This window comes from Cucumis melo, chromosome 6 (genome assembly GCF_025177605.1).
Source record: "Cucumis melo cultivar AY chromosome 6, USDA_Cmelo_AY_1.0, whole genome shotgun sequence".
Taxonomy (NCBI): Eukaryota; Viridiplantae; Streptophyta; class Magnoliopsida; order Cucurbitales; family Cucurbitaceae; genus Cucumis; species Cucumis melo.
The window spans coordinates 5,372,821-5,396,378 of record NC_066862.1 but is presented as its reverse complement, the minus strand read 5'-3'; the positions used below and the strand labels follow the sequence as shown (position 1 = coordinate 5,396,378).

The following is a 23,558-nucleotide window of genomic DNA, read 5'->3' as shown; positions in this document are numbered from 1 at the left end:
ATTTTACTACCTTGTTAAGAAGAAAATATCGAAATATATTTTGGGGGACTCAGTTCCAATAAAAAAAGAAAAAAACTCAACAATTTATATTTGAACCCATTTTTATTTTTGACGCATGATTTAAATTCGGTAATTAATCCCGCCGATTCAAATCTAGAAAAGAAAACCGAAACGGCGTCGTTTGACAGAACAAAACGACGTCGGATAAACGAGGGTGTTTTTTAATTATAATATCAAAAAATATTTTCGTCAATTAAGTTGGCGAGAAGGCATTGTTGTAAACTTCAAAACGCTTCGTTCGATTCTCTACTCTCCTCTCATTCCCTTTTTATTCGTCTCGCTGTTTTTTTTTTCCTTTTTTTTCTTTTTTGTATTTGCTCGTCTTCCTGTAGACTGAAGGGAAAAAAAGGAAAGAAAGGAAAAAAAAGAAAAAAAAAAAAAAGAAAAAAGAGGAAAAAGAACAAAGAAAATAGAAGAAGAATGAACTCTCACAGAAATTCCCAATGAAAATTTTGGAGCTCCCTTCAAGAATCTAAACCTATATTTTCCGTCCTCGCCCACACTCCATAGTTTTCAATCGCATTCTTACGATATCTCATCACTCCAATTCCTTATTCAGTTTCTTGATCCATATCCAGCACAGTCGTCCAATCTTAGAAGCTAAAGATGCAGTTGTCCACCGTACAATTTTTGTTGGGAATTTGTAGCTAACCCCATTGAAGGTACTTATTTCATGGTAGTATTTTTGGGTGTTCGTAAATGTTTTGAATATTGTGTAGGGCTTTTTTTTTGTTTTTTTTTTGTGGGTATGTTTTTAGAATTTGATATGATGAAATTGTGTATGTTACTTTTTTTAGTTAATTTGTCATGTGGGGAGTTTCAATGAAACTGAATTAGAGTTTATGGAATGGAATAGAGATGCACAATGGATTTTGAGAGGTCTGGATTTCAAAGGTGGAGAAAAGAGTTTCTGAGTTTCTGGGACTCACCATCTGGATGAATTTCGTGACTCCTTCAGTTCAGTAGGTCTGGGTTTTGGTTTTTTCCGATTTATTACTTTGGTATGCGGTTCACGTTCACTTTGGCTTTGTTGTTTCCTTGTACTCTTCGTGAAATTCGATGAGCATTCAGCAGCAGTATACTATAACGGCACTAGTCTTACTGCTAACTGGGTTATTCTCCCTCTCTCACACGTGCGTGTGCAGTCACGCACATCGTCCATTGCCAATATGATTTTCCTCTTCAAGAGCTTTGAATTAATTGCCTTTGATCAATTGCGAGAGAACTGGAGGACATGGGAGCACTTTTTTATTAACTTACCCCATACAGGTTGACAGTAATGCTTTCTTCTCCAATTTTTCTTCATTGGTTTGCTTGAGTGGGGCATAGCATGAGGGGGGGGGGGGGGGGGGGGGGGTTGCTGAATAGCCAAAAGTTCAACAGAGAAAGAGGAGGGTATTTGAGGAAGATGTTTTAGGAGAAGGAATTCATATGGACATGACCGTGATTCAGAAACCAAAGTAAGAAAGTTACACTTGAGTTGGAATGAGCGTTCATAGAGGAAGATGAAGACGTGAAGTTGGAGTTTATCGAGGAAGAGTGCGAGTTTGGATTTTACTTTATTTTAGTTTCTTGTCAATTTTTTAGGTACCATCTAGTTTGTTGATGGATTTTTCAATTCAATTTGTTCAAAAGGCTAAATACTCCCTCAATGCATTGGTTGCAATTTTATTATATTACTAGATGGTCACTTGAGAGTTCCTCATGGAAGATCAACCATGGGCATGAAGAAATATTCTTTATTTCAAAGTCGTGGGATCACCTTCTAGATAACTTTAGAGCTTCAAGAGCACACAAAGTTATTTTTAGACTCTTATAATATATAGAGTTATGTTTGTTATTTGGCGATTTGTTCTCTTTTCACTTCCTTGGAGTGTTTGTCTCTTTAAATACATTTTCGATCATTTTATTTATCAATGAAAAATTTATTTTTGTTAAAAAGAAAAAGAAGACTAAATATTAAGCCAAACGAAAGATATAATGTCTTCTAGTTGTAATATTTCTCTTGTTGTCCAAATGAGCATAGCTCAAGTGACATAAAATTTGTACTATTAGAGGTTAAAGGTTTGATTACCCTACCTCACTTTTTGATTAATATTTCTCTTGTTATATTATTACTGTTTCTATTATACTTTATTTTTTACTTTCAACAATGTTCCACTGGCTTTTTTTTTTTTTTTAATTTTCTTGCTGCCATTTGAAATCTTTGCTTGGAACACAACGTACACCATGGATAAATACTGTGACTTTAGTTATTTTATCAAATCCACATCTCTTTTAGCTATCATTCAAAGCAAGTTGTTTCTTCCTTTTTGTAATTACGGTTTGTCTACCACCACAAATAAAAAATGAAGTTACTTTTTGTAAATCGTTATCTAGTTGGAACTTCTTTTATGTTATATTTAATCATATTAATACATGCTTACTGTTTCCTATAAAAAAATGTTGATTTGACTAAGTATTTGATCTTGAGATTTTTAGTGGTGAAAATTTTGTTTTTTTCTTCTACTTGTAGGTTTTATGACTAATATGGCTCTTCGAAAGTTTGTTTGTGGTTCTACACCTTCAATTAACCTGAAACATTCAAGTTTTCCCATTAAGTTGCACGAACAAACTCAATTTGAAGAACCTGAGACTAATCAGACGTTGGAGCCTGATGTAGAAATTGACCCCAGAGAAGTATATTTTCTTATTATGCACTTTCTTTCATCTGGGCCATGTCTTAGAACTTGTGGGCTACTATGGGATGAGCTTTTTGAACACCAGCTTTTACCCCGACGATATCATGCATGGTATTCAAGAAGTGGGGTGCATAGTGGCCATGAAAATGACGATGGCTTGTCATTTCCATTAAGTTACCAACACTTGGTGGAGAGGTATGCATCTCTTCTTGCTAAAACTTGTGCCTTACTTCTTTTTGTAGTTTTTTTTTGGGGGTGGGGTAGTGATGGTATTTTGACCCAAGATTACTAATGAAAATCCTATTACAATTGAGAGACAAAAGGGAAGAAAAATCCGTGCTTTTGGTACTTGCTTCTTCCATTGTTCATTATTGAATTTGATTCAACACATACGAAAGTAAATCTATCTTGTAATGTTACTTTTTGTAGCCTTCCATGGTATAATTATTATTATGTTGTTGTTACCCTTAAAGGTATCCCCATGTCGATAAGAATCACCTGATAAAACTTTTGAAGCAATTGATACTTAACAAGGCCCCTCCATCTAGAGGTATGAGTGGTGGAATTGCTCCAAATGCTGCTGATGTGCCTACATTATTGGGAACGGGCACATTTTCACTTTTAAGCTGTAAGTGATAGTTGCTTGCACCTTTTCCTTGTCAATCTGTTGTTACATCATACAGTGTTCTTGGATTTTGGAGATTATTAGTGAAGACTTAGGTTATAATACCAACAATACTTTCTTATGCTGTTTTTGAGCCCGATCCAATTATTTACGTGGAAGTTCTAGACTACTATTCTATCTTTTGCTTTGTGGAGTTACTATTCATTTTTTTCTCCGGAAAATTCTTGATTCCCAGATGATAAACATGAAGGAGTTGGCAAACCAAGTGGTCCCCCAGCACACATGCGTTGGCCTCATATGAAAGCTGATTCTGTTCGTGGATTAAGTTTGAGAGAAATTGGAGGTGGTTTCTCCCGACATCAACGTGCGCCTTCTGTACGTGCAGCATGTTATGCAATTGCTAAGCCATCAACAATGGTTCAGAAAATGCAAAACATAAAGAGGCTACGAGGGCATAGGAATGCTGTCTATTGTGGTATCTTTCTCTCTTTCAACTTTTTTTTTTCTTCTTCTTCTTTTAGATAGGGATCAAAGAATTTCATTGGTTAAATGAAATTACAAGTGAGGTTCCTATTCAATCACAAAAAAGCATTTTCATTGGGCTATAGGAGAGCTTAAGCCAAAATTAGAGAAGGGAGAAACAATTTGCACCAGTTAAGCGCAGTATATGTAACACAAGAAGTAAAAGATTCAAAGTCCTGCAGCTGTAATGTATTTGTAAAGATGCCCGAGTTCCTTTCATGCTGTAGTGACTGTACGATGGCCCGTGTAAAGTTAGGCCAAAGAGTCTTTTTCATTTTTGTAGGGATGTCCAAGGAGAATAATATTTATTTGGGGCCAAAGATCTGTTGGTAATGTTATTGACCAGTTAAAACTTAAGTGATATACTACCAAAAAGATCTTGCCAAGGAGCATGAGACAAGGAGGTGCCTGCGAGTTTCTGGGCGCACAGAGTTCATAATACAACATGAGACAACATAGAGATACCTGTAGTTCTTCGTTGAAGCTTGTCAATAGTGTTGGGAGTCAGACATAAGTGGCCAAATTCCCATGAGTATAATTTAACATCTTTGGGATTTGGGATACTTTCCAGTTTAAATCAATTTGTATGAAGATTCTTTGCCTTGAATTCCATGGATAACAAAGTTCTGGCCAAAGATTTTGTGGAGAATCCATTATGGTCCGAGTGTCAAACCCCCAAATCATTACTGTCAGAGAGCATATATGAAAGTCTTGCCTATTCATCAATTTCAGCCTCTGTGAAGTGCCTCTTAAGCTCTAGGTCTCATGTTGCTGATTCAGAATGCCAAAAGTCAGCGATGGCAGCATCTTTGTTGAGAGTAGGAGCAAATAAAGATGGCAACATCTCTATTGAGAGTAAGAGCAAATAAAGTTGGGAAATCATCCTTCGAAATCCTATTACTAGCATTGTGTATAGGTACCATTGCTGACCTTAAAGATGGCGTTGCTGTAAACAGTACTTTTAAAGTGATTGAGGACCCTTTGACGATAGGATGGATGAGATCATGGGTTGTTGGTCAAAGTGAATTGATCCATTCTTAATGGCAATTACTTTTCTTTACAAAGCATCGTTTTCATTATTAACTCTCCAAATCCACCCGGCCAAAAGAGGTTTGCTTTTATGTTGAATGCTAATGATGCCAAGATCACCTTCTTCCATTGGGGTGACTGAAATCTCTTTTTTCTTCTTTTCTTTTATATAAGAAACAAACATTTTGTTGATAAAATGAAATAAGGAAAAACCCCAAGCACCCAAAGGTGATTACAAAAAGAGTGCCAATTGGCAACTAAGACCAATAAACTAAAGTTCTTAAAAGGGTGCCCAATTTTGCACCTATAAAAAGCCGTGGACAATGCCATGTCAAAAAAAGAACTAAAAGATGAAAAAAGTCTTGAAAAAGATGTCTATTACGCTTGCCCCATAAAGTCCAAATGAAAGCCTGAAGAACAACCAGCCAAGTAACCTTCTTGCAACCAATAAACGGGTGACCCACCATAAGAGAGTTGAGGATGTCCGAAATGTCATCGGACAAAGTAGTAGACCAACCAAAAGCCACCAAAATGAGATCCCAAAATTGTTGAGCAAAAGGACTATAAATAAAAAGATGAGTACGGGGTTCAACATTAGCACAACATATATACACCTAGAAGGAGAAAGAGACATATAAGGCATATGATGATGATGGCGATTGATAGTGTTTATAGCTTTATGATTAAGCTCCCAAAGAAAATTTTTAATTATCTTCGAGAAGTGATCTACCCAAATGATCGAATAAAAATCCCTTTCAGAAGGCTCAAGAGCACTTGTCAAGTCATCAATCATAGATTTCACAGTAAACATAGATGGAGTCAATAGTCCGTCTCTAAGAATCAGGCACCATACGAAATCTGCTAGAAGACAAAGATACCAATTCATGAATTTCATGATTAATAAAATTGCATCTAAGTGCAAGTCCAAGTCTCAGAATCAGCAAGATGTGCTTTAGCAACAAAAATATTAGTAGTACAAGAGACAAAACAAACAAGGAAAAATCACATGGAGAATACTACAATCATGCCATCGATCTTTCCAAAAAGAGATCGTGTCACCCGCAAGGCAATGTTGAGTCCTAGAAAATATAAGGTCAACAATATGGTAGATGGAGCTCCATGCGGACTTTGATGGCCTTCTAACAATAGTCGGCCAAACACAAGAGGGATAACAGTATTTAGCCACAATGAGTTGGTGCCACAAAGCATCCTGCTCACGTAAAAACCTCTAGATCAACTTTGCCAAAAGGGCATAATTTTGAGAAAATTGCCAATGCCAAGACCACCAAGAAGTTCCTTTCTAATGGTTTCTCCCTTAGTATTTGTTTATTTTACTTTGTGTTTATTGTTGTTGCTACCTTTATGGTTTTTGAGTTTCTTTTTATCTTTGTATCTTGTATTTTGGAGCATTAGTCCTTAATGAAAGTGGTATCCTTATCCAAAAAAAAGAAAAGAGTAAACCTCAAAAGAACCCCTCTCAAACTCCCTAAACAATCTATTATTTTTCTTCCCCCAAAGGACAACGCACACCCTGAGCATCCACAAGAAACACTCCCTCCCACGAAAAAACAGATAGAGGAGGCACTCCTTGATCATATCTTTAGTAAAACTATGCCGAGCAAGTGAGATTTCAAACAGCTGAAAAAAAATCCCACGTAGCTCTTATGTACTCAAAATGGATCGATCCAAGTCTTCCTTCGTCTTTCAATAGAGAATACAACATAACAAACAAACAAGCGAGGAATGCTTCTTTGCTAGCCAATCCATCATGTTAGTGCGGTCATGTAAAACTTAGGTAAAAAGCTTCACTTTTCTCGAGATCTTAATCCTCAACAGCACCGTGAAGACGTCTTTTTGAGGGGAGAAAGGTCAAACAAACAATGATAAAAACTTGCATGAGAACCCCTCCAAAGGATTAGGATTCCAAATCCTCAAATCCCTTCTCCCATGCCTAAAAGAATAATCCTCGAAGCAAAAAAGAAAGAAAAGCCACATCAATCTCTTCCTTTTGGAGGGAGGATGACTAAACCCAAAAGAGAACAAGGACAAACAAGAGTTCCCATCCTAAACCAAGAAATCAGACACCGTGATTTGTAGGAAAAGACCAATGGTAAAGATGAGGAAATAAAGAACAAAGGGTCCATCTCCACTCACTGATCTTCCATAAAGTACATTTCACACCCTTCTCCCACCACACAATGGACTAGGTGAACAAAAGATGGGAACTCCTTGGAAATATCCTTCCACAAGTTTCGTTAGGTGTCTTTAATCCCTAAGCCAACTAATCAAAAGGATGGAGATCATGTTTACTAGCAATAATCTGATGCCAAAGGGAATTGGGCTCAAGGTGCAATCACTACAACCATTTGGATAACAAAGTGACTGTATTATTGGTGTGGGTCACGAGCATAAAATTGACGATGGGTGTATGGGTTGCAGCTCCATGAGGTATCAAAGTTAGTCGGTCAACAGGTTTAGGATTTATAGGTAGGAATATAGATTGGTTAAAAGTGGATATGAGAAGGTTGCTGATCAATGGGCTTTGATGTAGTGGGAGAAACGATGGAAAAGTGTAAATGGCATAATTTAGGTTCTTACCGAAAAAAGTTTGCATAAATTAGGACTTAAGTGAGGCTTTTGGCTTGAGCTAGATGAGAAGGGTGCTGGGGTCACTGGTGGATGAACTTTTTCACCATACAGGTTGGAAAAGTCAGAGGTTGGGTTGCCTGAATTTTGGCCGCTCATACACCCTTGGCATGTGCCTTGCTTGGGATTTGGTACAATGACCTTTATGCGGGTTTTGATTGCTCACTTGTTTGATCTTCGACAGGATTTGGGATTGCTTGCCTTGAACACTAACCATGTACTCAATGTAAGGGTTAGGGTTGAAGAGAGGGTCAATAAGAACCGTCTTTGAAGAACTCTTCATGCTCCATTTTTCAAATCTAACAAAAAATTCCCCAACTTTGTACCATCCTTTAATATTATTTAGAATGTGTGCTTATTTGTTGTCTTGAACTCCGAGGCTGGCTTTGTCCGAATGTTTGGGGGTCATAGAGCAATGCAATGACCTCTTGCCGAAAAGCACGAAAAATGCTGTACCAGTCTTAATGAAAAGATTTTGGGTAGATGATAACAGTGGATTTAATGTACAGGGAGGCCAAGTTATTATCCAAAGGTGATTGTCGAATGGTCGAGTGGCCTCCCCTATTGCTAACATTTAAGGGTTCCTTGTATGAAGGGTTCGAAGTAAAGGCAGTAGGTTTGGCTTGGGGCTGGATGGGATCCAAGTCTTTGAGGGGGGAGGGAAGGAGGACAACCCAACCTTGTTTTTTGCCAACAGGTACAATAAGTTGATTTAATCTACCGTTGTCCCAAGCTTAGCAATTTCTGCCGGTGATCCTCTCTGTCTGTTATCTTTTCTACCCACAAGACATTCCCTGATCCTTGATTCTCTGAAGAATTTTTGGTTTAGTGAGGGCTCATTGAGGGATGTGAAGCTACTGATCAGCCAAAGATGGGACTTGATCTTCAGAGATAAAGTGAGCTTTCATTTGATGAAGATTTCATTGGCTGCAGGAGAGAATGACAGTAAAATTGTGTATAAACTTTCTATCATTGAGGTTAAACAATTAAAACTGAGTGGTTTAATTGTGATAGGAACCAACTGACTCGCAGTTGCTTCTATCATTTGTTCCCAATAAAAGTTTGGTTATTCATTGAAAAAGTACTCTCAGTTGCTGCTATTGCAGATTCTTCAATTTTTATCTCCTCAAAATTGATTTAAATACCCACTAATACCATCTCATATACCTGGGCCAACCAATTTTTCATCCTATTTCTTTGTCTAGCTAATGGTTTATTTTTCTTTTTACTTTCAACAGCAATTTTTGATCGAATGGGAAGGTACGTTATAACTGGGTCAGATGATCGCCTTGTAAAGATTTGGTCAATGGAAACTGCATATTGCTTGGCAAGCTGCAGAGGACATGAGGTGAGATTTAATTATCAAGAGTAGAATACTCGGCACAATTCAGAATTTCTCGTGTAGAGTGTGCTTATATGTTACTCTATTTTGCTCTTCTAAAGGGTGATATCACTGACCTTGCTGTTAGTTCTAACAATGCTGTGGTGGCATCATCTTCAAATGATTTTGTTATCCGTGTTGTAAGTTCACTTTGCTGATGGTTCTTTTCTGTTTACTTTTATATTGTGGGATAATGAACCTTTACCTGATTTCCCTCGTGTTAAATTACAGTGGCGTTTGCCTGATGGGCTACCGATTTCAGTCTTACGAGGACATACCGGTGCTGTTACTGCAATTGCCTTTAGTCCTAGAGCTGCATATCAGCTTCTTTCGTAAGGCCGATTCCTTTTAACCTTTTAGCTTAGCTGCTGAAGTGTTTTTCCCCTCTTTTTTGATGTTTTTGTTGTGTGTGTGTTTTTTTACCCAAACAAGAAGCAGCCTTTACATTGATGATTTGGAGGTTACAGATATGTTCAAGTTACAAGGGATGAGTAGGAATGCTGTGCTTTCTATTTAAGATTCATCGAAGAAGCAATTTAATGATAAAAAGTTCAAAATATGTTTCAGGGGAACAGTGAAAATGTGATCTCTTCTGTCTTTAGGGTCATTGAAGTAGCAAAAAAGCTCCCCAATTGCCAAATACCATTTGAGGAATAGTTATCAAGCCCAACAAAAAAGGAAGGAAAAAGAAAAAAAGAAATAAAAGGAGATCTGCCAAGATGTGTTAAACTTAGCTACATCTCTATCAGCCCATTCAAGAATGTAGAGTTAAAAAGATTCTTTGGCTTTTTAGACTAAATTTAACATTTTTCCTAATCATCTTTGGTTTTGGACTTGAGCTTGAACCACATAGGAGCTGAAAGATATTGTTCCTGGATTCTTCTTGAACACCCTATGATTGGAACTAGCGTACCAACAATTCCATGATTTTGAAACTTTATGAAGCCAATTCCAACTTCTGTGGACAGTGGAAGGACAATTCTCCTGATACAAGTTTATGTGTCAGTTATTTGCTGAAGATGCTAACATTTTTCGTTGCTGCCTCCCTTTTGTCCTTTGAAGAAGTTATATTCGTTAGGTTTTTAAAATTGTTGTGATTTCTGTTTCTACATAGTTTATCTTTATTTCTCCTTTTTCACTCATCATTTGAGTGGTAGTCTCACTATTCATCTCTTCAATAAAAAGATGTTTTTTTGTTGTTTTTTTTCCTCCACATTGCCACTAAAAAATGAAACAGGTGCTTTACTACATAATCACTTTGTTGGATTTCTTTATTTTGTGTAGATCGTCAGATGATGGAACATGTAGGATATGGGATGCTCGGAGCTCTTCTCAGAGTGCTCCTCGGATTTATGTTCCAAAACCTTTGGACTCTGTGACTGGTTGGCTGATTTGTTTGCATTATCGATACCGTTGATATCTTTTTTGCCTAAAACTTAATTTGCAATATTTTTTTGGCTGCAGCTAGAAATGGTGGCTCTTCTGTGAGTACTCTTCCTCAGAGCCATCAAATATTTTGCTGTGCATTTAATGCATGTGGAACTATTTTTGTTACTGGTAGTTCTGACACTCTGGCAAGGGTAAGATTACTTGTTTTCTTCAAATAACGTCTTAATCTTCTTCAAACCCTTGAATGGTTTTCAAGCGTAGCTTTTAAACTTTGAAGCAAGGATAAGCTCCTAGCTCCTATAGACAAAGCCGACAGTTAATTAACTAATCTTCGTATGATCTTTTACCAAGCAGGTTTGGAGTGCCTGTAAAGGAAACAATGATAACCCAGACCAACCAAATCATGAGATTGATGTGTTAGCTGGCCACGAGAATGATGTCAATTATGTGCAATTCAGGTCAGATCCTCTTATTGTATAGGTTCTTTTATATTATTACAAGTTTCATGCTAATCTACTCTCGCTATCTTTCTGCAGTGGATGTGCTGTAGCATCAAGATTTACAACTACCGACGTTGTGAAGGAAGACAATGTTCACAAGTTCAAAAACTCCTGGTTTGTTTTGCTATTTCTGGTGGGAAGAAAGTTTAGAGTTAGAGGATATATTTGTTTATAGGATGATATTGTCAACGACTGCCGATAACTTTATCTGGTTTTTGTCTAATTTATTTTTGGACTATAGTATTCGATTTGGAATTTCGCAGGGTTTATTTTTATTTTTTATGTAGTTCTATTAAGGTTTTAGGACTTACAAGTTTGCTCTGCATGCTTTGTCACAATAACTTCTCTTACTTATGTGAACAAACCAGAGGAAAAAATCATTACTTATGTGGATGGAAAATGGAAAATAGTACCAGTAAATGGGTTTAGTAGAAAAATAAATAAATAAATAAAAATGGGTACATAGTGTATCTTTATCCTAAACTAGTTCCTTTTTGTGGTTTCCAGGTTTACTTATGACAATATAGTTACTTGTTCTCGTGATGGAAGTGCAATTATTTGGGTTCCAAGATCACGGAGGTCACATGTAAGTTTTTACACTGACTCCTTTCTTTATATGCTGGTGTCTACTCTTTAATGTGATGGAAAGAGGTTCTTGTAGGTTTCTTTTATGGTTCAATTAACCATAGGTTATTTTTTAACAAGAAATAAACCTCTTCGTTAAGATAAGGAAATGAAACAAATGAAAATAGGATTAGTAGCTGCATCCGAACATCTCAACTAGGTTGACACCCTCTTAGAACCACCATCCTACCCCACGTAAGAACTATGACAAAGGAGAACTTAAAGGAAACAATACAACCTGAGCTTATAGTTGGTCAGCTATTGCAATAAAAATTAGTATGAAAAGCTATACAATAAAGCATTAAAAGAGTGAGGCAATCTCGTACTAAGCAGGGGAAATATAGTTTTTATGTATCACTCTGATATCTAATGGCCATTGCTTTCAAATTTTTGTTTCAGGGGAAGGTTGGTCGCTGGACTCGTGCATACCATTTAAAAGTGCCGCCTCCACCCATGCCCCCGCAACCTGCCCGAGGTGGCCCTCGTCAGAGGATTCTTCCTACCCCTCGTGGTGTAAATATGATAATTTGGAGCCTAGATAATCGCTTTGTCCTAGCAGCTATAATGGGTCAGTTTTTTTCTCTAGCTCATTAACAAAGATGTATAGATAATGTAGAACACCTTTTTAAGTCTCTATTTTCATATTTTCAATTAAAAGTTTTCTTGTTTGAAAAAAAACAAAGGAAACTTACACCTTAGGTTCCTGATGTTTGAAGTTTGTTTCAAATTGGTCCCAAGGTTTCAAAAGTGAACAATTTAGTTCATGAGATTATAGGAAATGCTCTATTTTAGTCCCTCTACAACAGAAATCGTTAAAGATTAATTGAGGTGCTGGTGTAGCTTTTAAAAAATAAGCTAATAATTTAAATAGTTATATAAAATAAAATGAATAATATTACTCTCTCTCTCTCTCTCTCCATGATGCCAATCTTTTTTCCCTTCCTCTCCATCTCTCCCTTCTCTTCAATTTAAGTGCCTCATACCTAATCAAATGCTTAGGTTTTGACATTGAACCTAAAGCCTTCAATCTGCCTGTGTTCAATCTATTCATGGATTATTTTGACGGAGGAGACACTATGTGATGCAATAAAGCAAGGACGGTTGGATGGGGGAATCAATGATCGGGGTATTTTTTGTGTTAGATTCTCTTAGGATTGGAATACCTTCACGCTAATGGATTGGCACATTGTGACATCAAGAGTCAATATGTGTTACTGAGTGATGAGGGTTTGAAAATCTCTGATCTAGGTCGTGTAAAATTTGTGGATGGAATTTTCGGTAATGAAGTTGGACTTTTTTTCATTGGCCTGCTTTCATGGTACTAGAGGTTGCTGAGAGGTGAAGAATAGGAATTTCCAACAGATGATGTTTGGGCTTTTGGATGTATGATCATTGAAATGGCTACTAGCTATTCAATGGGAAGATTTGGAGACATCATTGAAGGCGACCCATTGAGCTTCTTTGGCGGATTCTGCGTCTGAAGGAGGAGGTGATAGCAAGGCATAGGTGAAGAAGTGGAAGGGGAAGGTGGGAGAGAATTTTATTTCTTAAAAGCCTCATCAGCCCTTTTGTTAATATTTAATGGATTTCGTTAGAGAAGGAACCATGATAGATCATTTCCTAAAAGTCAGTGAGCTAAATTGTTCAATTTTGAAACTCAGGGACCAATTTGAAACAAACTTGGAATCATATGGACCAAAAGTGCAGTTTTCTAAAGGAAATAGACATTTCCGTGGTTACATTTGTTACTTCAATATTTAACATAGACACCAGTAGAAAATATTTAATTCAAAATTTATATTATTGCAGAAGTTTCGGTTTCCTTTTCAAAAAGAAAAAATCATTATTGTAATCTGCTACTTTTTTGGGATAAGGAACAATCATCGTTATCATCTTTTAATTATTTAGGGCTGAGCACTAAGCATTGATGGGTCGGAGTCGGTTTTTCGACCAAACCGTCACTAGACTAACTATGGTCGATTTAGTAAATGCTCAAACCAGCGTCGATTGCTGAGGAATAAAAGTCCGTTGGTTGGTTTATCCTCTTATTTTTTTTGAAAAAAATTGCCTATTTGGAATTTTCCCAAGCTGACTCCTCTCCTCTGACCGACCGATTTTTCTTTGGTTGGTCGGCTCGGTTTTTCGATCTATCATGCATGCTCACCTCTAATTCTTTATGTTGAAAGTAGAGACAAAGAACACACAAATTTAAGTGGAAACTCGAGTATCGGGAGAAAAACCACAATATTTTTCTTACTTTTTTTTGATAAAAATACAATAGGCACATGAGGGAAATAAATAGAAAAATACAAAGAGATGAAAAGGGAAAAAATATTTAGGACAAATCTCTCAATGGGCTAAGCCCACTAATTCTAACACTCCTTCTCAAGTTGGAACGTAAATATCAATGAGGCCCAACTTGCTAACACAAAAGTCGAAGTTTGGTCTGAGAAGCTCCTTGGTGAGGACATCAACGACCTGTTGGCTCGAAGAGATGTACAGAATGCATATGCTCCCATTGCCAAGTCTTTCTTTGATGAAATGTCGATCAATCTCAACATATTTAGTTCTATCATGTTGAATTGGATTGTTAGCAATACTAATAGCGGCTTTATTATCACAGAAAAGCTTCATTGGTGTCTCACTCCTGATAAGATCAAATAGGACTTTCTGGAGCCAAATTTTCTCACATATTCTCAAACTCATAGCTCGGTATTCAACTTCACTGCTGCTTTTGGCTAGAACACTTTGCTTCTTACTCCTCCAAATTACAAGATTGTCCCACACAAAAGTACAATACCCTGAGGTAGACTTTCTGTCAACAATAGATCTTGCTTAGTCAGAATTAGTATAAGCTTCAACACAACTTTTGTCAGTCTTTCAAAATCTCAGACCTTTACCAAGAGTTGCTTTTAAATACCTCAGAATCCTGTTAACCGCTTCCATTTGATCCACATAAGGTGCATGCATGAACTGACTGACGGTGCTTACGACTAAGGAGATGTTAGGCCTAGTGTGAGATAAGTAAATCAACTTTTCCCACCAAGCGCCAATATTTTTCTTTATCAACAGGAACTCTATCACCTGAATTCCGAGTTTGGCATTGAACTCAATGGATGTGTCAGTAGGACGACATCCTAGCATACCTGTCTCAGCTAATAAATCAAGGGTGTACTTTCTTTGGGACACTGAGATGCCTTCTTTGGATCTAGCAATCTCCATACCGAGAAAGTACTTCAGATTTCCCAAGTCCTTGATTTCAAACTCAAACCCCATCTTCTTCTTTAGTTGAACGATTTCATCAGTATCATCCCCAGTTAGCACAATATTATCGATATAGACAATCAATATTGCAATTTTCCCTGCCTTGGAGATTTTGGTGAACAAGGTGTGAACGGAGTGCCCCTGGTTGTACCCTTGGGACTTAATGAAAGTGGAAAATCTATCAAACCATGCTCTTGGTGATTGTTTCAACCCGTATAAGTACTTCCGAAGCTTGCAAACCTGATTATTAAATTCAGCTTCAAATCCTAGAGGTGGACTCATATACACTTCCTTTTTAAGATCCCCATTCAAAAATGCATTCTTAACATCAAGTTGATATAGGGGCCAATCTTTATTCACTGCAACAAACGACAAAACTCTAATAGTGTTCAACTTTGCAACAGGAGAAAAAGTTTCAGAATAGCAATCCCTAGGTCTGAGTGAACCCTTTTGCAACTAGCCTGATTTGTCAATTGTACCATCTGCTCTTTACTTAAGTGTAAACACCTATTGAGTCTTTCTTATTTAGTTTCCAATTAGAAATATTTATTGTAATCCCCTATTGGTGCTTGGGGGTTCCTCTATTGCATTTTATCAATGAAATGTTTCTTTTCTAAAAACAATCGAGAGAAAAGTTACAAAAGCTTTATTAACATTTCCATAAAATTAAGATAAGGCATCAAACATTTCTATAGACGTGAATATTTAAAACCGCGACTGACACAAATGCATGTACTGTACAACTTTTTATAATGCTATGTTGTGTGAAAATGAACAATATTGCTGTTTGTTCGATCTCTGTTTTCTTTATCATCATTTTCTTGGTTAGTTTTTTTTCTAGTAGGGCTTCTGGACATCAGTGTAACAAATATGTTTCCTTGGGATCTCAGATAGCTTAGTAAATTTTAGGAGCATACTTTATAAGTTTCTCAACCTAGCAGTTTTTCCTATGTGGTACAGATTGTAGAATTTGTGTTTGGAATGCTTCTGATGGCAGCTTAGTTCACTCTTTGACAGGTCATACTGAATCTGTAAGTGTTTTATTTATTTGAGAATTTTTGGTTCAACATGTTCGCATGATGAATTTTGTGCAGACCTATCTATCAGAGTACCGTAAAGATACTTTCTTATTTTCTCCTTGCACTTATGTCATTATAATGTTTCATGCTTTAGCTTTTATTCTCTAGGGTTTTATGGCAAGTCGTTAACTGTTGCAAATAGCTTTTATTCTCTAGTCCATTGGATGTAATTGTTTTAAAAGTTGTGAGAAAGAGAAGTTGTGTTTTGTTGGAGCTAAACCAATCAAGAGTTCTTTGTCTTTGAAGTTACTCCTGTGTGATTTGGATGATTTTGATACCAATCTGACTAGGATTAACACTGTTAGATATGATCAAGAGGAAGGATAAAACTAAGGATAGGAGCAGTGTCTGTATGTGTGGTTTCAAAGATTTTGAATGACTTGCAGAAAATTTTACATTAAGAACAATTTAGTATATCACGACTTAAGGATTAACCTCATACTTATGTTTCACGTTCTCAGACTGACTTTCCTGTAATTTTTGTTTCAAATTGTTACATGGACTTGAATTTAGATTTTATGACTCATTTTACCAGAAGATACTTTTGGTCAAATCTAGCCAGTATAACTAATTTTCAGAAGATTGGGACTAATAACAGAAACTATCATACTGGAACTGAATAACGCAATACCTCACACTAATTGCAGACACCTATTACTTGAAACTATCTATCCCATGAGTCAAAATGCCAACTGTTATAAACCAATTGGATTCTAATATATCAGCAGCAAGAAATGACGAAAATAAGACTGAAGCCAGGCTATAATAATATGAGTAATTTCTATCATTTGAAAAGACATCGTCCTCCTTTGCTTAATGCACTACGAGGCCTAAATATATCCACTTTGTAGTCGAATTTCTGATAAGATTGCTTTATATCCTTTATATCCTTGACAGACATATGTACTTGATGTTCATCCTTTCAATCCGAGGATTGCTATGAGTGCTGGATATGATGGAAAGACGATAGTTTGGGATGTGAGTTTTTGGGTTCCCTTCAGTCTTCGTTATAATTTCTATTTTTTGCTTCTTCGTAAGGACCTCTATTTTATATAATGTTATTTGATTCTAGATTTGGGAAGGCACACCAATACGGATATATGAAATTTCTCACTTCAAACTGGTTGATGGGAAGTTTTCATCGTAAGTTCATACCTCACATGCATTATTTATCTCTAATTTAATGTTCTTGCATTTGTTAAAGCATTCGCTCTCGTGAAATGATATATTTCTTGAGGTAGTATTTTGTACTTATGTTTGAGAGGTCCGAATGACATTCCAGGGAGAAATCTGCACAATGTCATGAAGTACGTCTTGTTATTTCTCGTCATTGTAGGTGATGTTTAATGTTTTCTGATAATTGTATCAATGTGTCGGAGTGTTGATAAAATAAATGTGGAGATTATGATGCCCAGGTAAAAACAGTAGAATATCTTTTCAATTCGTGACTTGCTTTTTTAAGAGAAATTAAGAAGTATCCGCAAATCCATTTCTTGTAACAATCTCTAATTTTTTAAAATTTTAATTATATTATAATTCATGATATTGTAATCTTTTTCGTTCTGTATGAAAAATTACCGTAGTTTTTCTTATGTAAAATAATTGCTTACATTTTCTATGGGTTATTTTCAAATATAGCAAAGTGAACCAAAATATTTAAAATTTCATTGTTGATAGACAGGGATAGACACGAATAGACTACTATCCTTCATTAATCGACATTAATAGATGTCTATTAGTGTCTACATTGAATACAACGACATTTTGCTATATTTGAAAATATTTTCAACAACTTTGCCATTTAAAACAATTACCCTTTATTTATTTTACATTTTAAAGAAAACCTAGTTGGTTCTTTTCCACTCTTCTTTTCTGGTGTTTCATGTTTTAAGCCTCAACGACTATAGCACTGTGAATTATTGGACTGTAGGAATTCAATATTTGCTTGTGGCTATAGTTACTGTGGGGTGAGAAAGAATAGAGTGTCCAGGGGTATTGAGAGGGACCCTAGTGAGGTTTGGTCTTTGGTGATGTTTCATGTTTTCCTTGGACTTTGGTATCAAAAGCTTTTTGTAATTACTCCCTCGGCACTATTTTACCTTTGTTGGAGAACCTTTCTTTAGCGAGGGTCTTTTTGGGGCTTGTCGTTTTTTGTATTCCCTTATATTCTTTCATATTTTTTTCTCAATGAAAGAAGTTGTTACAAAAAAAAATGGGGCGTGTAACAGGTTCATTATTATGCATTGAGCTGATTGTGCAATGTGCATAATTGAATCAATTTTGTTCTTCAGATGAAGATGTTAATGTGAGGCATTGCTTTTCTACCATGTATCCCTCACGTAATATGACAATGTCTTAGTTTCGTTTCTGTGATACAGAGACGGGACATCAATTATACTTTCAGATGATGTTGGACAGCTATATATATTAAGCACAGGGCAGGGAGAATCCCAACAGGATGCCAAGTATGATCAGGTACTTGAGTTATTGATATTTTGTTGAGCACTATTCTTCCTTCATGATCATCCTATGTTTGCAAACCTTTTTGAACACTGATCGTCTTGCCTTTACTGCAGTTCTTTCTTGGTGACTATCGCCCACTTATTCAGGATCCTTCCGGCAATGTAGTTGACCAGGTAGGAAAACTATTTACGTTATGTTGTTATGAAACTCACACCAAAGGGATTTCTACTGTTCTGTGATAATTGCTTGGGTAGCTTTCGTACATTTTAATCTTTCTTTTTTAAAAACAATTGTTTTCATTGAGAAAGAATGAAAGAAAACAAAGACATACCAAAAAATCAGGCCCACAAAACTAAGTAAAATAGGACTACTTACAAAAAAAACTTTTGAAATCAAAGCCCAAAGAAAAACAAGAAACCTCACCAAGGGCCAAAGGTCACTAGGGTCCCTTTCCACACCTCTGCGTACTCTATTGCTTTTCTTTCCTAAGAGGTCCCACAAGAAAGCACCCACCTTTGCAAACCACATTCTCTAGAAATGTGGAGAGGGAAGGAAGACTTGTGTCACATCCCCTAGAGATGTGAGTTCGTGCATTTGGTTTGAAATTTGTTTCTCTATGGTCTATGTTAGCTCGCCTATCAGAGGGACATTTGTGTTATGAATGGGGAGTTTCTCCTCCATCCACCCTTTTGAGAGAAAGGTTGCTTCTTATGGTTGGTGGGATGTGTGCCATCATGTGGAATCACTAGGCTTCTTATTCAACCCTCTAAACACTTCCTTTTTTGGGTACTTAGTTTTTTGTACGCCTTTGCATTTTATCATTTTTTCCAATGAGAGTGGTTGCTTCATTGAGGAAAGAAAAGGAAAACTGGTGTTTCTTTTCTTTTCTTCTGTTTCTTTACTTTCATTTTAATTCTTATGATATTTTATCATACTGATTGTGCAAGTATTTGATTCAGGAAACCCAACTCAGTACTTACAGAAGGAATTTGCAAGATCTTCTTTCCGACTCAGGTTTCCCTCTTCTCTAACTGATGTTGGTATATGATTCCAGATTTGTTATTAATTCATTTTCTGTTTGTTGCTTGTGTAATGAAAAATGGTAGGCATGATACCTTATCCAGAACCTTATCAGACTGCATACCAGCAAAGACGTTTAGGTGCTATGGGTGTTGAATGGCGTCCCTCTTCTCTAAAACTTTCTGTTGGGCCCGACTTCAATCTCGACCCTGATTACCAATTGCTGCCATTGGCAGACTTGGACATGGTTGAACCATTGCCTGACATTGTGGATGCAATGGATTGGGGACCAGAAAATGAAGTACAAAGCGAGGATACTGATTCAGAATACAACGTCACCGAGGATTATTCTACTGGTGGGGAGCAAAGAAGTCTAAATTCGAATTGCTCAACCGATCCAGAATGCAGCTCTGAAGACACAGGGATTGATGATGCTCCTGCTGATGGTCTTCGAAGATCAAAAAGGAAAAAACAGAAGGCAGACGTGAGTATTGTATATTCTTCCTCTGCAGCTCTCTCTCTTTGCAATTGATGTATTAATTTTTGCCAATTAAGATCCTTTTCCATCTTTTAACATTTTCCTCCGAAAGAAAACTCTTTCCTTCATATTCTTGATATTTTTTCCACCAACATTTCAGATGGAAGTCATGACTTCTTCAGGAAGGCGTGTTAAAAGACGAAATATGGATGAGTATGAAGGTGATGCTGTCAGGAGTTCCAGGAATCGGAAGTCAAAGTCTGGCCATAAGCCTTCCAAAAAGAAATCAGCATCCAAGTCCTTAAGACCTCAAAGAGCAGCTGCACGTAATGCTCGCAATTGGATATCATCATTTAAGGGAAAATCTACAGATGGAGAAGAAGAATATGAGTCAGGAGGTGATTGCTCAGAAAGTGAATCTACATTAGAAGATTCAGACATTGAGAGCGATGAATATGAAAGGTCATTGCAAAACAGAATTAAGCATTCAGAAGGGAAAGAAGTATTCCTAGATGGAACCGAGGAGATAACAAAATCTCTTGATGTTCCTGAATCTCGTGTAGATGCTGGAAAGAGAAGGAAGCTGATCGTTAAATTCTCCGTTAAGAATCTAAATAAGGGTGATCCTCCTCCAAACACAGCACTTACTTGTTCCAACACGGCTGATGTGCCTAGCTCTTCATCAAGATCACCAAAGGAAGTTATTGAAACCAGTCAGAATCTCGTGAGATCTGAGAGACAATTTGTAAATATTGATGGAAATTCTGATCTGACTGAGGTCTACACAAATGGGAACATAAGATGGGGAGGGTCCAGGGTTCGTTCATCCAAGCGCATTAGATTTGGGGATACCATGCCTTCTGACGCATATGCAGTATCTAGTTCACTTCCCGATGGCGATCATAATGAAAATGAGAATGCAGTCCATGAATATTTAGAACGAGAAAATCATTTTGGTGCACCATCTCCCCATGCAAAGGTAGAGAATTTTTGTTCAGATGAAATGGACACAGTATCTCCCACAAATTTGAAGGAGGACGATGACAATGCTTCTGGGCATTCTCAGGAGATGGTTAATGGTGGTGACCTTAAATGCGTTGGCACCAGCAAGTCATGTGACCATGATGATTCAAATAATTTGAATTTCATGTTTTCTTCTGACGCAACCACCTCATCAATACAAAATGGGACTCCTGCTCCTGAGAAAACTGAAAATACTGCACCAATGCGTCAAAAGATAAGGTTCAAGAGTATTTCCTTGGATCCTGAACATTCTTTGAAGCATAAAATAGAATCCTTAGATGAAAGCTCGAAGAATGATGAATACAATACAGTATCTGGAAGCCCTCAGCATCCAAATGGGCTGCAGGATAGTGTCATGAATGAAACTTATTCTGATCTTAGAAATAATTGCCCACAAGATATGGACATCGCAATTGATGAAAAGCCAGTATCAACCTTATGCAAATCAGAGTTGCAAGCAGTTGAGACAAACAAAATGTACACTGCAGTTTATACAAGATCCAAGTCAAACAAAGGAAAGAGCAATATAGATAGCAATGGTTGTGCCTCAGGAGAAAATGCCTTGGGCAACAGTAGTTTACCCGCTGATGCAGATAGTCACAAAATTATGGTCCGTAAGGCACGGTCTATAAGGTTTAAGGAGTCCTCGTATGATCTAAATAATGTGGGTGATGATCTAAAGTCAGACGAAGATCAAGAACTTGAACAGAGATCAAGACGCTCTGGAAATTCTTCTGCAGGTAGATCCCATATTCCAAGTGAAGAGTGGGGATCAAGCTCAAGGATGACAGTTGGATCCAGATCCACTCGAAACAGAAGGGGTACTTTGATTCAAGACATAAATCCAGTAGACAGAAGAAAATCAGTTCAGTATGCTAGAAAAGGATCGTGGTTAATGATGCCTGCACATGAGGGTGGCTCCAGATATATTCCCCAACTCGGAGATGAAGTTGCGTATCTGAGGCAGGCAAGTATATGATGGATGGTATCCTGCAGCTTGATTCTTACATTCCTTCTTGTATTATTTGGTGCTAGTTATAGTTTTCATTGATTATTAATAGAATGTGAATACTTTCCTACAGGGCCATCAGGAATACATAGAATACTGTTGTGCAAATTACTGCAACACAAAAGACATGGGACCTTGGACCTCAAACCGAGGAACCATACGAGCTGTTGAGTTCTGCAAGGTTGTGGAGCTCGTTTATTCAACTTCTGCAGGTTCTGGAGATAGTTGCTGTAAAATGCTACTCAAGTTCATAGATCCATCTTCCGATGTATTCCTTCAATTGTTCAAGTTAACTCTGCCCGAGTTGACTAGTTTCCCTGACTTCTTAGTTGAAAAATCTCGGTTCGAAGCAGCAATGCAGAGGAATTGGACGTTCAGGGACAAGTGCAAAGTGTGGTGGAAAAATGACGTTGGAGTAGATGGTAGTTGGTGGGATGGTCGAATTATCTCTGTTCAGGCAAAATCTTCAGAGTTCCCAGAAAGTCCTTGGGAGAGGTACACAATTAAGTATAGGAGTGATCCTGCTGAACCACATTTACATAGTCCTTGGGAGCTCTATGATACTATTATTCAGTGGGAACAGCCTCGAATAGATGATGAAACCAAATCAAAGTTGTTAATGGCCATTGATAAATTAATGTCACCCTCTATGCAGGTGGTCTACTTATTCAAGGTTTATAATGTTTATCTGATAATATACATCTTAAAATGGCCATGTTCTGATTTTGTCCTTAAAAATTCCAGGGTCGTTATGGGATACAAGATTTGATGATTCTCTCACGGAAGACGCAATACAAGAACAGGTAGTTAAATAAAAACCCATTTTGTGAACATTTTGTTGACTCATCGTGTTGATCCACTAAATCACAGTTCCTTACTCCAAGTAATTTACTCAACACATCCTCATCTATGATATAATCTATAATTTTGGCCTTTTGTACATTTATAGGTTTCCTGTGCCATTGTGCCTTGAGATAATCCAGGAAAGGTTACAGAATGATTACTACCGAAGCCTGGAAGCTTTGAAGCATGACTTCATGGTAATGTTATCGAATTTCGAGTCCTTCGTGGCAAAGAATGAAGACATGTCAAAGAAAATTAGACGATTGTCGGACTGGTTTGATCGCAACATATCACCTCTATAGTTTCTTGTAAAATACAGCTTAGCATTCAAAGAATTTTGGTAGAAATTATTGGCCAATGTTAGGTTGAAGAAGCCCACTTGGGTTGTTTCTCGTGTATGTAGATAATTCTTTCTCCCTATTTGATTAAACAGCGCCTTTTATTTATATTCTTAGATAATCTCTCGATTGAAGATTGAGGTTTACTAGGAAATTATAGAGGGAAAGAGGGGGGGATTTGCCATTTTCCACCTTGATTAACTTGTGTATACAGCTATATTTAACACCCACGGCAATAACAAATGAAAAGTCAGTATTGAGCAATCCAAATATCTTCTTTGGTTAATGCTTATAAATAAAACACCTGTTAGTTTTTAACTTATACAGCAAAGAGTTTAACATTAACACTAACAATTTGGTTTATCAGGGTTTCCTGATAAGTTTTGAAAAGGGATTTCTGGATAAGTTTTCAAATTTCTGACAGTAACTAACAAATAAAATTCATTTTATTTGAAAAGACCGTAAAAATTGGATTACTTTCGAACCAACAATATCAACACCTTAGACCATTCTTTAGGATCGCCGCAAATTATAGAACACACTTTCTAAATTATAATCATTTTGTTACATTTTTATGAAAAGTG

At 36.9% G+C, this 23,558-nt stretch overlaps 1 protein-coding gene across 2 annotated transcripts; it reads left to right on the top strand.

Moving 5' to 3' along the window:
- The first annotated feature begins 324 nt into the window (after window positions 1-324).
- LOC103483887 (uncharacterized) lies at window positions 325-23,244 on the top strand. 2 transcript variants are annotated; one of them, XM_008440721.3, is made up of 24 exons: window positions 325-722; window positions 2,576-2,936; window positions 3,215-3,369; window positions 3,602-3,841; window positions 8,802-8,911; window positions 9,007-9,084; window positions 9,176-9,276; window positions 10,229-10,326; window positions 10,409-10,524; window positions 10,688-10,791; window positions 10,870-10,947; window positions 11,341-11,419; window positions 11,857-12,025; window positions 15,682-15,752; window positions 16,698-16,778; window positions 16,873-16,943; window positions 18,179-18,275; window positions 18,377-18,436; window positions 19,223-19,277; window positions 19,370-19,767; window positions 19,922-21,751; window positions 21,867-22,448; window positions 22,538-22,596; window positions 22,743-23,244. In XM_008440721.3, the coding sequence occupies exons 2-24, from the start codon at window positions 2,581-2,583 to the stop codon at window positions 22,936-22,938; spliced, it is 5,184 nt and encodes a 1,727-aa protein (XP_008438943.1). In that variant the 5' UTR covers window positions 325-722; window positions 2,576-2,580; the 3' UTR covers window positions 22,939-23,244. The 2 variants fall into 2 exon arrangements, with proteins under 2 accessions (XP_008438943.1, XP_008438944.1); XM_008440722.3 differs by lacking the exons at window positions 325-722; window positions 3,215-3,369 and having other exon boundaries at window positions 2,802-2,936.
- Window positions 23,245-23,558: the final 314 nt, after the last annotated feature.